The sequence below is a fragment of the Mobula birostris genome, chromosome 7 (genome assembly GCF_030028105.1).
Source record: "Mobula birostris isolate sMobBir1 chromosome 7, sMobBir1.hap1, whole genome shotgun sequence".
Classification (NCBI taxonomy): Eukaryota; Metazoa; Chordata; class Chondrichthyes; order Myliobatiformes; family Myliobatidae; genus Mobula; species Mobula birostris.
The window spans coordinates 49,297,941-49,310,784 of NC_092376.1; the positions used below are offsets into that span (position 1 = coordinate 49,297,941).

Below are 12,844 nucleotides of genomic sequence, written 5' to 3' on the forward strand. Positions count from 1 at the left end.
CTTCCTGAAATCATCTTAATATTCCTAGTGGTTATCTCCTTCAGCCTTTGTTTTCTCACTGTTTTTCTCTTCTGCTCAGACTGTTCTTTCTTCTTTCACTCTTCACACTGCTGAAATCATTTCAAAAATCCCAACAGTGCTAATATCATTCAAAAATATTAATGATTTCTGTCTGGTAAAGGATTGTTACTGCATTAATACACTACCCATGAACCTTTAGCAGCAAAGTTATCTAGAATCCCATTGGAAAAGGGGAAGTTAGCATACAGAAACAAATGTTCACATTATTTTTCACATTCAGCAAAAGAGACCAAATGAAATAAAACAGATCTCTTGCAAGAGACAGATATATCAGAGTTCTCTAGGAAACAGAGCAGGCCAAATAAACTGGAGTATCTAGCCCTAAAATGTACAAAAAATGTTCTTAAACATTTTCATTGCAATAATTTATAAAACCAACTCCTGAAATTTATTAAGTACATTTTAATCTGAACAATTTATTTTCATTTTTGAGGTACAAGATAATATCAGTATCTACACTTTGCTTTACTGTATGAAAATTGATTGAAAGTTTCCATAATAAAGTATGCTCTGACTGCTGACTTTATTTTCTCAAATGGTCTATCGATAGGAGACCACCAATTGTCTACTTGGAATTAAAACACATAAGAGGATGTCAATTATATAAATCTGACATACTAATGAGAGAAGCTTTCCAATAAAGCAAAGACTCGGTGTCTTCTATAGAGTGCAAGATTTTTCACCACTGCAACAGAGTAGACAGTGTTCTGGCAGACATCTACAGATATGCAGCAACCCACTCAGAAAGCATTCAGCACTGTCAGACAGGCCCACCTGCTCTCATTTGATTGCAACCGCATGAACGTGGTTAGCAGAGTAAAAGGGCCGACCCATAAAGCTGCCTAAAGATTGCAATTAGTTTCTGCTGTTCAACAGATGAAGTACTAGCTCTTCATCTTCTGCCAGGGACAGGCCAGTGTCCAGTGGCCTGTGCTCATCAGAATCAATTTCAGACTTCATTCTCTTCTGCCGAGCTGCTGTCATCTCCCCGCATTCCTCCTGGCTGCTGCTGCTGTCATTTCTCTTCCTTTTGAATTTTACTTCATTTGATTTGCTGCATATAAGATAGAGCAATGTAAAAATCAATAACAAAACTTTAAGTACAGCAATAAATCACATATATTACAATATGAATCAATAATTTAATTTTAAAGTTGAATTTCAGCATTTTGAAAGGTAATCCAAGTAAGTGGTACCAGAATGAAACCAGCATTAGAACTCAGCAATTGCAATCCTGTAGCGAAACCTAATTAAACTGTTAATTAATTCCTACCTTCAGTAGAGTGACCATGAAATACTCTTTGTATTATATTACTATTTGTACACTCATGTAGTCCCATGCAAATTATTGCATTACTGCATTCAACAAAGTACCGATTTATTGCACTTTGTGGAACAAATGTATGTTCCGTATTCTTTGGTAACTAATGAAATAATTTACAGTGGAAAATGGATATTCAACTTCATTAATTAGTTATATTATCAGTGGAGGGACAGATCATTCAGCCCAAAAGGTTCACGTCAAAGTTTATGCTCCACATTTCTCATCTTGCCACATCAATATATTCAATTCCTTTCTCCCTCGTGTTTAACTAGCTTCTCCTTAAATGACTTACATAATCACTTCAAATTTCACCACATATGCCAGTGACATTAAACTTGATTTTGATTCAACAAATGTTCACAAGTGATTTGTACACTTGTCGTTGTGCAAATGCAGCACTCCAGCATTGTTTGTATGGCTGCTTAATATAATGGCCCCGAGATGCATCAGTGAAGCTAGCAACATTTGCCCAGGAAACACTCAGCAAGTTTAGGGTTTCCTTACACGTATGCAAAATTACAAAAGGTGCTCACTATTATGCTCCAAAGCTCAATTCCCTTTTAAATTTAGGGATTAAAAACTCCAAATGCAAGATGCTACAGGTGGAATCTATGGAATTGGGCAGTTGAGCTTCAGACTGATTCCAAAATCTGAATAGTTCTCATATTGCCACATAATAATTCAACTAATTAATTAAACAATGAACAGAACAGACAGGAACAGACTCTTTGTCCTACGAAGTCTGTGCTGACAAAATGGCAATTTTAAACTATGGTGCGCAATTTCTGTCTGGTCCTGTGTCTGTCAGAATATCTCAAACTTTGCTAAAGTCCCTGCTTCAACAACTTCCCCTGGCAGTGTGTTCTAGCCACTTATTAGCCTCTGAATAAAAAACATTGCCATTTAAATCCCCTTTACACTCTCTCCCTCACACCTCAGTTACACTCTTCAGTATTTGTCATGTCTGCCCCTCTCATAACTTTATATACTTTTATCAAACGGCCCCTCAGCTTCTGACACTCCAGAAAAAACAATCAAAGTTTGTCCAGCATTTCCACTGCTCTGGGACCTTCTCGTGGCTAAACAGGGTACAAAGATCTGTGTCAGCAATCAACACTTGCCTCCCCAATAACTGGCATAGGTCTCCAAGGCCTGACGGGGTTATCTACTCAATGCTGTTCATTAAAAGACCCAACATTTCCTCCTCCTTAATACTGATATGTCCAATGAACATTCCCCTCCCTGCTATCATTCATTCCCTTCTCCAATGTAGAGTGTTAACTTAGTACCCTGATCATTGTCTTTGGCTCCTTGTTGGGTTCTACCCTTTCCCTGATATCCTTTTGTTCTAATGAATCTATTGCCAAGGACGTGTCGTGACCTCTTTTGCCGTTTCTGATTCCCTGATGAGTTCCCTCCTGCTAAAAGACCCCTTTTTGATGACAAAAGAACAGCCAACTTTGTCTTGGCATAGAGACAATCATAGGCTGGTGCACCTTACATCAGTGGCAGGGAATTATAGAAGATTCCCAGGGCTAGAATCTACACACATCAAGAATAGCATAGACTAATTAGGGAAAGTTAGGGAGGACATGTTAGGATTTTTGAGGAAGGTAATGAAGATGATTTATGAGGCAATGGACTTTAGTAGCAAAGTTTTCAACAAGGTCTCTCACGCTAGACTGATGTAGAAGATTAAGGCATATGGGATTTAGGCAGATTTGGTAGATTGGCCTGATAGTTTTATTTATTATCGATACAGTGACCACTTACCAGTTGTATAGTTTTATTTATTATCAATATAGTGACTACTTTCCAGTTGTATAGTTTTATTTATTATTGATACAGTGACCACTTACCAGTTGTATAGTTTTATTTATTATCGATACAGTGACCACTTACCAGTTGTATAGTTTTATTTATTATTGATACAGTGACCACTTACCAGTTGTATAGTTTTATTTATTATTGATACAGTGACCACTTACCAGTTGTGGTCTAGTTTTACATGTCTGAACTAATACTGTGCATCCACCACACACAAGCCCTGCTATTCTATGAAATAAATTGCATAGGAGTTGGCTGTGATCTTATTATTTTCCCGGAAAAAAACAAAACCTACTTTGACTTATTTTTAATTAAAGGAAATAAACTTGAACAGCTCAGTAAATCTGTTTTATTGACTTCTGAAAGCAAATGCAAAGCCACTTTCTTCTTTTCCACCATTCCTAAATTAATTCCAAGCTTACTTCTCTCTCTGAACCAGAGTGAACTCTAATTCACCTGCCTTCTCGGTTATGCCTCTGCTTCTTCCTCAAATGTTAAACCACAATGGTTATTGATCCCAGTGTTAGCCAAGATCCCACATTATCTGTGGACCCCAGGCTACAGGAAAGGGTTTAATTAATTAATATGCAGGAAGGGGGAAAACAGGCTTGCAACAGCAATATCTGCCCACATTTGCCAGTACATTTCGACACTGGAAAAATCTCTTTCTTTATCTCTTGCATTTTAAATAGTTAACACTTGTAAAAAGCAGCCCAAATCATCCATCATTTCCCATTATCACTGAGTGATCACCAATATTTATTGTCTGCTCCAAAGAGTACAACTTTTTCCAATAAATCCACCAAAGTGAAGATAACCTTGACCTCCCTGATCTCTAATACTATTGCTGCAATCTCCTAAACTGAATTCATTAATTACTTTTGTTCCTGATCATATTTTACACATTCAACCTTGCATGCCAAATATGTTGTTCAAAGCAAACATTTAGAACTATACTGCAGCAGTATTAAGAATTTAAGAGTAACAGAATGACAAGAAAATAAAATTCAACATTAAAGCCTGTAAAACGAGATTCTGCAGATGCTGCAAATGTTTATTTATTTAGAGATACAGTGTAGAACAAGCTCTTCTGGCCCAACCAGACTCACGGCCCAGCAACCCACCTTTTTAACCCTAGCCTAACCACGGGATCGTTTACAATGACCAATTAACCCACTAACAGTATGCGTTGGAGTATGGAAGGAAACCAGAGCACCCGGAGGAAACTTATGTGCCCATGGGAAGGATGTACAAACTTCTTACAGAGCGCATTAGAATCAAACTCTGAACTCCGACACCCTGAACTGCAATAGCGTTGCACTAACTGATGCCCCACCTAGAGGAAACACACATGCATAAAATGCTGGACGAACTCAGCAGATCAGGCAGCATTTATGGAGAGGAATGAAGAGCAAACGTTTCAGGCCAAGACCCTTCATCGGGACTGGAAAGGAAGGGGGAAGAAGCCAGAATAAGGAGTTGGAGAGAGGGGAAGTACAACCTGGAAGGGGATAGGTGAAGCCAAATGATGGGGAAGGTAAACAGGTAGGGGGAAGGAGGATGAAGTAAGAAGCATGGAGATAATAGGTGGAAAAGGTACAGGAGTTGAAGAAGGATTCTGACAGGAGAGGAGAGTGAATCATGGGAGAAAGAAAAGGAGGGGGGCACCAGAGGAGATAGGCAGGTGAGGGGAGGGTAAAAAGGGAGGCAGAATGAGAACTGGAAAAGGAGAGGAGGGGGAGGGGAAGAGATTACCAGAAATTGGAGAAAGCGATGTTCATGTTGTCAGGTTGGAGGCTGCCCAAACAGAATACGAGGTGTTGCTCTTCCAACCTGAGAGTGGCCTCATCATTGCTGTGGAGGAGGCCGTGGACCGACATATTAGAATGAGTTTGGGGACGGTTACCATGCCAACCATTTTAGTTTAATTGTCCATTCTCATCTTATATAACATGCAAATTATAAATGAAAAAGCGAAGTGCACAATTCTTAAAAAAATCCTCAAGAATACTGATTTGTTAATGGAATAATGACTTGACAAGATAAGCATTTAAAATTAAGAGAGGCTTTGATCAGGTAGATAATCGGTGTCTGTTTCTCATACTAGAGGTGTTGGAAACTAGGGTCATAGGTTTAAGGTGAGATGGTAGAGGTTAAAGGACACCTGAGAGGTAAAAAAACAAACACACACACACACACACACACACACACACACACACACACACACCCGTGACCCATTTGTGAATGTTTCTGGTGAATCATCCATGTCAGCGCGGGAAAAAGATCAACTCCTCGAGCTTGCAGATGACAGTGGGCTGAAAGGTATGTTTGACATAACATCTCTGCTGGCATTCTGGATCAAAGTCAAGGCTAAATATCCTGAGAGAGCCACGAAAGCACTGAAAACGTTGCTTCCATTTCCAACATATTTCACCGAAGCAGAGTTTTCTGCAATGAATGCAACGAAAACCAAATTGCGGAATAGACTGGACATAAGGAACCCCCTTCGAGTATCGCTGTCTCCCATCACCCCTCGATAAGACCGTCTTGTTGCAGGGAAACAAACCCAGGGCTCCCACTGATTCAGCGATATTGGTGTGTTGCAAAGATTTTATATGCTCATACGAGGAAAATATGCACTGTGTGTTTAATATCCAAAAGTTATTTAAAATGTTATGATGCTATTGACTTATAAGTGACTTATAATTCAGTGGTCCCCAATCTCCGAGCTGTGAAGAATACAACGGTGGCCGGAACGTACCCAGCGCATCTTTAAGAAAAAAGCTGAAATAAACAAGCTAATTAATCAGGTGCCACCCGGCATGTAAATGTCGGCCCAGATCAGAGGCGATTGCCGATTGCGTTGTCTCTGATCTGGGCCAACATTTACGTACCAGGCGGCACCTAATCAATTAGCTTGTTTGTTTCGGCTTTTTTCTTAAAGATGTGCTGGGTGTGTTCTGGCTACCGCTGTACCGCTGCATTCTTCGCGGCCCGGAGGTTTGGGACCACTGTTATAATTGACTTATCACTATATTCACGCGAGGAAAATATGCGCTGTGTGTTTAATATTAATTTTGTTAGATAAACCCCTTTAGAAACGAAAGTGAGTGTATTAGCTACTTAAAAGTGACTTATAGTTGACGTATCACCTATATTCCGGTCGCGTTTAACACCCACCCCCACCCCCTGGGTCCGGCGGTCCGCAAGAATATCGTCAATATTAAACCGGTGCGCGGTGCAGAACAGGTTGGGGACCCCTGATTTAAACTAGCTGGCTGGCTGCCAAGGAGCTACGCTATTGATGTCCTATGTGATGAGGCCAAACTCCCTGTAGACTTGCTTAAAGTTGTAATAGAATAAACATGATAATATAAGTACATATTTTAATGTCACATTTGCTGCATATACCCATCTTGGTTTACAGATTAGACAAAACCACTAAACAAAGTATTACATACGCCCTTGGAGGTTGACTGGGGGGGGGGGTGGGAATATGGGGTTGCGGGGAGGCAGGGGTGCTACCTCCCTGAAATGAGTCTTTGCAGGGTGGGATGTCTGTAATTGGTATCTAGTACGAGCTACCAGAGGTTGGTGGAGGAGGTGGGAACAGTAATAGTATTTAAGAGGTAACTAGAATTAATGCAGTCAAGTAGGATTAGTATAGACAGGCATCATGGTTGGCAAAGATGCTTTAAGATGAAGGATCTGTTTCGATGCTGTACAGCTCTGAGCCAACAGGCTCCTTGAAGAGAACCACTCCTGTGCTTATCTTGACTGGGCTAACTGCCCAGAAATGGTTCCTGTAGTGCTTGCTCATTCAGAGATCCCTAGGCTGGATGCAGAGGCCATATGCTACTTCAAAATCCTGCAGCATTATCTGCACAGCACCCCAGGGAGTATCAGTGCACCATCAGTGCAGGAATTACCCCTCCAAAACTCTACTGATTGACGGGTTTAACCTATGTACTGAGAACACACAGGTCTCAATATATGATTTTCTCTGCCTTAAACATAATAGAACTCCAAATGAACAGGAAAATAAAAATCAAGCTGATAAGAAATCAATAAAACTCAAAAGCTCACTTTTCAAATAGCTCCATAAACATCAACTTTCTTCACAACTCTGACATCTATATCCTAACTCACACCAATTCTTGTCTGTCCACCTTCGTTTTCATCAACACTGTCTTCAACAATGACTGATCATTTCAATCCTTCTCACTGCAGAGCCAAGAGTTTGGACACAACTCTTTAAACCGGTAAATTAATGCACCATGCTTTGAATAATATTACTAATCAACTTGCAATGATACCTTATATTGGGATTACAATTTTACCCCCTGAAGAAAATGATTGTACAGAAAATATCGCACTTGATCTCAATATATTCATATTTAATTTTAACATAACTTTTTAAATATTGGAAATAAAGTCTAAATTAAAATGGCATTCTCAAAAACAGAAAAAAATTCAAAGGATGTTATTAATATCTTCTAGGTAGAGCACTTCAATTACAGTGTTGAATCTTAGCATATGAAAAGAAAACAGTATGCCAGGAAATTCAGACGATTAGAATTATTTTTCATGAATATATAAAGTTACGCTTAAATAGTCAGAATATTTTTTAAACTCTGCAAATCTGTTTATGTTAACTGACATACATATGACCTTAGGACTAAATTTTCACGTGCTACTCTGTCTATGTTCATCAGGTTTTCAACTCTTAGTTAAATGTGGCTCTGGCCTAATCCTTCTGACAATTAATAATCTAGGAGCTCAGAAGAAAATGAGTTCTTTCCTTTGAAGCACAGTGAGTTGCAGGTTCTTCTGTCTGGTTCCATTCTCTCATCCTCCAACTCAGCTATATTTTCCATTTTGCTGCAGTTCAGTTGATAATGGTGGCACCGTCACTGTGTTCTCACTGCCAGCTGTAAGCCAGACACATAGACACCTATTCCACTTCAGTTTGAAGCTCTCTAGTTCAGCACCCTTGATACTTGTCCAGTGCTGGACCACAGAAAATACTGGGTGGTAGAAATTGATCATCGAAAGGAGAACTGCTTCTTTTTTAAAACAGTCATTCATTGGTTATGAAAGGGCTCTGAGTACTGTCAGTAACCTGAAACTTTTGTAAGTCAAAATCGCTGCCAGGTGTGATTGCAAAAGTTGCACTTGGAGGTTAATTCAGTACAAGGTAGAATAGATTCTAGCTAAATTTACATCTTGGTTAAGAACATAGAGCAATACAGCATAGGAACATGTCCTTAGGCTTACAACATGTGCTGAATTAAACAAATTCTCTTCTGCCTGCACACGATCCATATCCCTTCATACACTGCAGACTCCTACGTCTATCTAACAACCTCGTAAGCATCACTACTGTAACTGCTTCTACTTTTTCCCTGGTCAGTCCATTCCAGGCACCTACACTCTCTGTGTTAACAAGCTTTCCGCCTCCTACCTTAAATCCATGTCCCCTAGTTCTTGGTATTTCTATCCTGGGAAAATGATTCTGTCTGTTCACACTATCTATGCCTGTCATTAGCTTATAAACTTCTGTAAGGTCTCCCCTTCGCCTCCAAAGCTCTCTAGCAAACAACCAATTTTTGCCTAACCTCTCCTTATAGCTTAAACCCTCTAATCCAGTTAAACCTTAACTAGAATTAGTCAGTGCAAATCTTTATTACAGATTCAAAGAACGCTGGCCCATAGAATGCCAGTCTAGACCTGACGCGGGCGTCCAAGACAAGAAGCACAAGGTCATTGGATGCTGCAGGGATCCTCATAGCTGTGTCTTTATTCTCCCTTTCAAAGCGGGCACAAAAAGTGTTGAGCTTGTCTGGTAGTGAAGCATCACTGCCATTCATGATTTTGGGTTTCGCTTTGTGGGAAGTAAAGTCTTGCAAACCCTGCCAGAATTGACATGCATCTGTTGCCTCCTCCCACCTCGCTTGGAATTGTTTCTTGGCTCTTGAAGTAGTCCTCCCCAAATCATACCTGGTTTTCTTATACAGACCTGGATCGCCAGACTTAAATGCGACAAATCTAGCCCTCAGCAGACTACAAACCTCTAAGTAACCTCATGAGAATCCAGTTTATCAAAGTCACTGGGGGGAGCAGGAAATCTGGGACGGAAACAACCCAAGTGCTATGTTTAATCATATATCTTGAAATACTTTGATTCTTGTCCAATTTCCTTTGTAGGAACTGTGAATGGTAATTGCCTTCTCTACAATTTCTGTAAAAAACAATCCACAAGTATGAACTATCTTACTGACAGTAATAGACACAAAATGCTGGAGGAACTCAGCAGGCCAGACAGCATCTATGGGAAAGAGTAAACAGTCAATGTTTCTGCCAAGAACCCTCATCAGCATTCTGTGTGCATTACTTTGTTTCCAGCTCCTGCAGATTTTCTCTTGTTTTTGATTCAACTATCTTACTGAATTTATTGTAAAGAAGCTGGCTGTAAGAAGCATTACTGAATCGACTTCTAATGGGATTAAAGTCTATTTAAAAAGACAACAATGGATTACATCGGCTTATAGCAGTACTTATGGAGGGTCATACAGTCCGAGGCTATTTTCTGGTCTCTTTTTATCCTATCCATAGATCTACGTTCTTCTAAAAATCACAAATGCAACTTAAAACAAAAAATTAACCTTACTTAAAGTTGTTTCTGCCAATTAAGTGAAGTCAAGATGGCGCTAAGTGGCAATTCTTTTGTTTGCATCTTCAGAAACAACTATTTCTTATCTTTGATATTTTTTTTTCCCTTTTCAAGGTTCTTTTGAAGACCCTGACCTGAAGTTACTCAACTTCAATTCTTTGTGGGAATGGGACCCATTCTCAGGCCCTCAAGACCGGCCGCTTTTTGATATCCCAAGGACGCAGCCTGGAAGGTGAGTGCGCCTTCAGGGTTCCGGATTTTCGTGGCTCTGGAGACATGCTGATTCTAGGCCGGTGCCCCTGACTGAAGCGTCGCGGGAGAACACAGAACACTGGGAGTAGTGGGTTAGCTGCCGGGGGTTGTGTGCCCAGAAAGCAATGCAACAGTCGTAACATCGTAAATCAGCAAATTCTTTGTTATGTCTCCCCTCTCGCTATGAAATGAGGACACCTCTTTTTCCCTTATTTGGAAGAGAGAGAGTCTGTGGTATATCGAATCACCAGGTGAACAAGTAGTTTTTGGGGTACTGCAAGTCTGTGTCTTTATTGATGCTTTGCTGCACGCTTGAGTGCTTGGTGGAGGGTGCTGATGCTTTTTTGCTGGTGGGAGGTGAAGGGGGGGGTCATTGCCTTGCTGCTGCTTGTTCATGGGAGGGGGAACTGGGGGAGGGTCTTTGGGGTTTTAACATTTTTTTATTTCAAATATTTTTATTGGTTTTTTAAATAAAGAGAGCATGGTATAAAGGTTTGTGCAGTTCATAACAAATGTATTGAATGTACAATTTACATCTATGAAAGAGATGCACCCATAGTACAATCATGCTTTAGTTGCCTCCCTGCCCCGACCCACTCCTCCCAATCCCCATCTCCAAGCCATCACTGCATTAGCGGAAAGAATTAAACAGAACCTTTGTCCCCACAGAGTTGCATTGGTATAGAGAAGGTGTATTTTCCAAATACATAAACTTTTGTATGTTTACAAGTCTAGGTCCGTAGAATTTTACTGGGAAATGCTGAAAGTCAGGGATTTATGTGCAGAGGAAAGGAAGAAAGGATGGACCTTTAGCTTGGCTGGGAATTCTGAAAATATTCAAGAAAGGGTCCCCACACCTTTTGGAACCTTATGTCCAAATTGAGAATTGAATAATGGATCTTCTCAAGGTGTAGAATGGACATGATGTCCCTGAGCTACTGAGTGTGGGTGGGTGGGACAGCATCCCTCCACCCGAGCAAGGCTGCGCGCCTGGCCAAGAGAGAGGCCAAAGACAGTGTGCGACATTTGGTCGGACTTAAGTGCGTGTCCCCCTCTCCAGAGGTGCTGAAAAGAGCAATCAAAGGATTAGGTTCCAAATTATAATTAAGTATTTGGGATAGAGTTTGGAAAACATCTTTCCAGTATTTTTCCGAGCTAGGGCATGTCCAGTACATTTGAATAAGGGAAGCCTCGCCCGTTTTCATTTGTCGCAGCAGGGATTAACATCTGGGTACATGTGAGATAATTTAGTTTTAGACATATGGGCCCTGTGTACAACCTTGAACTGTAACAAGCAGTGGCGGGCACATAAAGAGGTTGAGTTAGCTAACTTAAGAACTGAATCCCATACATCATCTGACAGTGAGAAATTTAAATCTTGCTCCCAGGCAGTTTTAATTTTGTCAAGTGGGGCTCGCCTCAGGACCACTAGCTTGTTGCAAAAAGTAGATATTAGACCTTTGCGCAATGGATTCATGCAGAAAAACATATCAACAATGTTTGTGTTGGGTGCCTCAGGGAAGTTTGATATCAAAGGGCTCCTAAAATGTCTAATTTGCAACTATCTGAAGAAATGAGTGTTGGATAGGTTAAACTTTGCAGACGATTGTTCAAATGATGCAAAACAGTTGTCTATAAAAAGATCTTTAAAGCGCCTGATGCCCTTTCTATACCAGTGTTGAAATGTTGAATCATGTACAGAAGGCTGGAAGAGATGATTATATAGGACTTGAAAGAGAGAAGTCATGGAGACCACTACACTTTCTGAACGGACCCCATACCCTCAGGGTGTGCCTGATAACAGGATTAACAATTGGTTTAGGCGTAAGAAAAGGGAGTGCTGATCCAAGAAGTGCGGAGATAAAGAAATTCTTAATAGAGTTCAGCTCCATTGCCACCCATATTGAGCAGTCAGATTGGTTGTAAAAATGAGCCCAAAAGATGAGACAGTGTATATTAGCTACCCAGTAATATAAGCAGAAATTGGGCAAAGCCATGCCCCCAACACTTTTAGATTCTTGAAGATGGACTTTATTCACTCGGGGACGCTTGCCCTTCCATAAGTAGGATGATATGACTGAGTCTAGCTAGTCAAAGAAGGCTTTAGGAATGAAAGTGGTATGGATTGAAAAAGGTATAAGAATTCAGGAAGGATGTTCATTTTGACAACATTGATTCGGCCCATCAGGGACATGGACAGGAGTGACCACTGTGCTAGGTTCTGTTTTGCATGATTTAACAAATTAATGACATTTTCTCCAAAAAGACGCTCATGTTTCCTTGTTACTGTGACGCTGAGGTAAGTAAATTTGTTATTCACTGCCTCAAAAGGGAGGTTATGGAACTCTGACGCCTGTGCTTCTCCATTTACTGGAGAAAGTTCGCTCTTGTGTAAATTAAGTTTGTATCCTGAAAACTGGCTAAATTTGTTAGAGTGAGAACATGGGGGTAATGAGGTGATCGGGTTTGATATAAAAAGTAAAAGATCATCAGCATAAAGGGAGACTTTGTGCTCAACTCCTTCCCTCCAAATCCCCGTCAGATCCGCACAACTGCGGAACGCAATTGCCAGTGGCTCTATGGCCAAGGCACCATTGGCAGGTTCCACGTTTGAGGTTGAAAGGTTGGGATTACTGAGAGTTGGTCAAAACAGAGGCGATGGGACACGGATATAACAGTTTAATCTT

General features: G+C 40.5%; 1 protein-coding gene across 1 annotated transcript in view; it reads right to left on the bottom strand.

Annotated features, from left to right (window-relative positions):
- Positions 1 to 467: 467 nt before the first annotated feature.
- ddx10 (DEAD (Asp-Glu-Ala-Asp) box polypeptide 10) overlaps positions 468 to 12,844 on the bottom strand; it is a 252,448-nt gene continuing 240,071 nt past the window's right edge. The window contains exon 18 of the mRNA XM_072263101.1: positions 468 to 1,135. Within this exon, the coding sequence (XP_072119202.1) occupies positions 937 to 1,135 (199 nt within the window). The 3' untranslated portion in view covers positions 468 to 936. The remainder of the gene's footprint in view (positions 1,136 to 12,844) is intronic.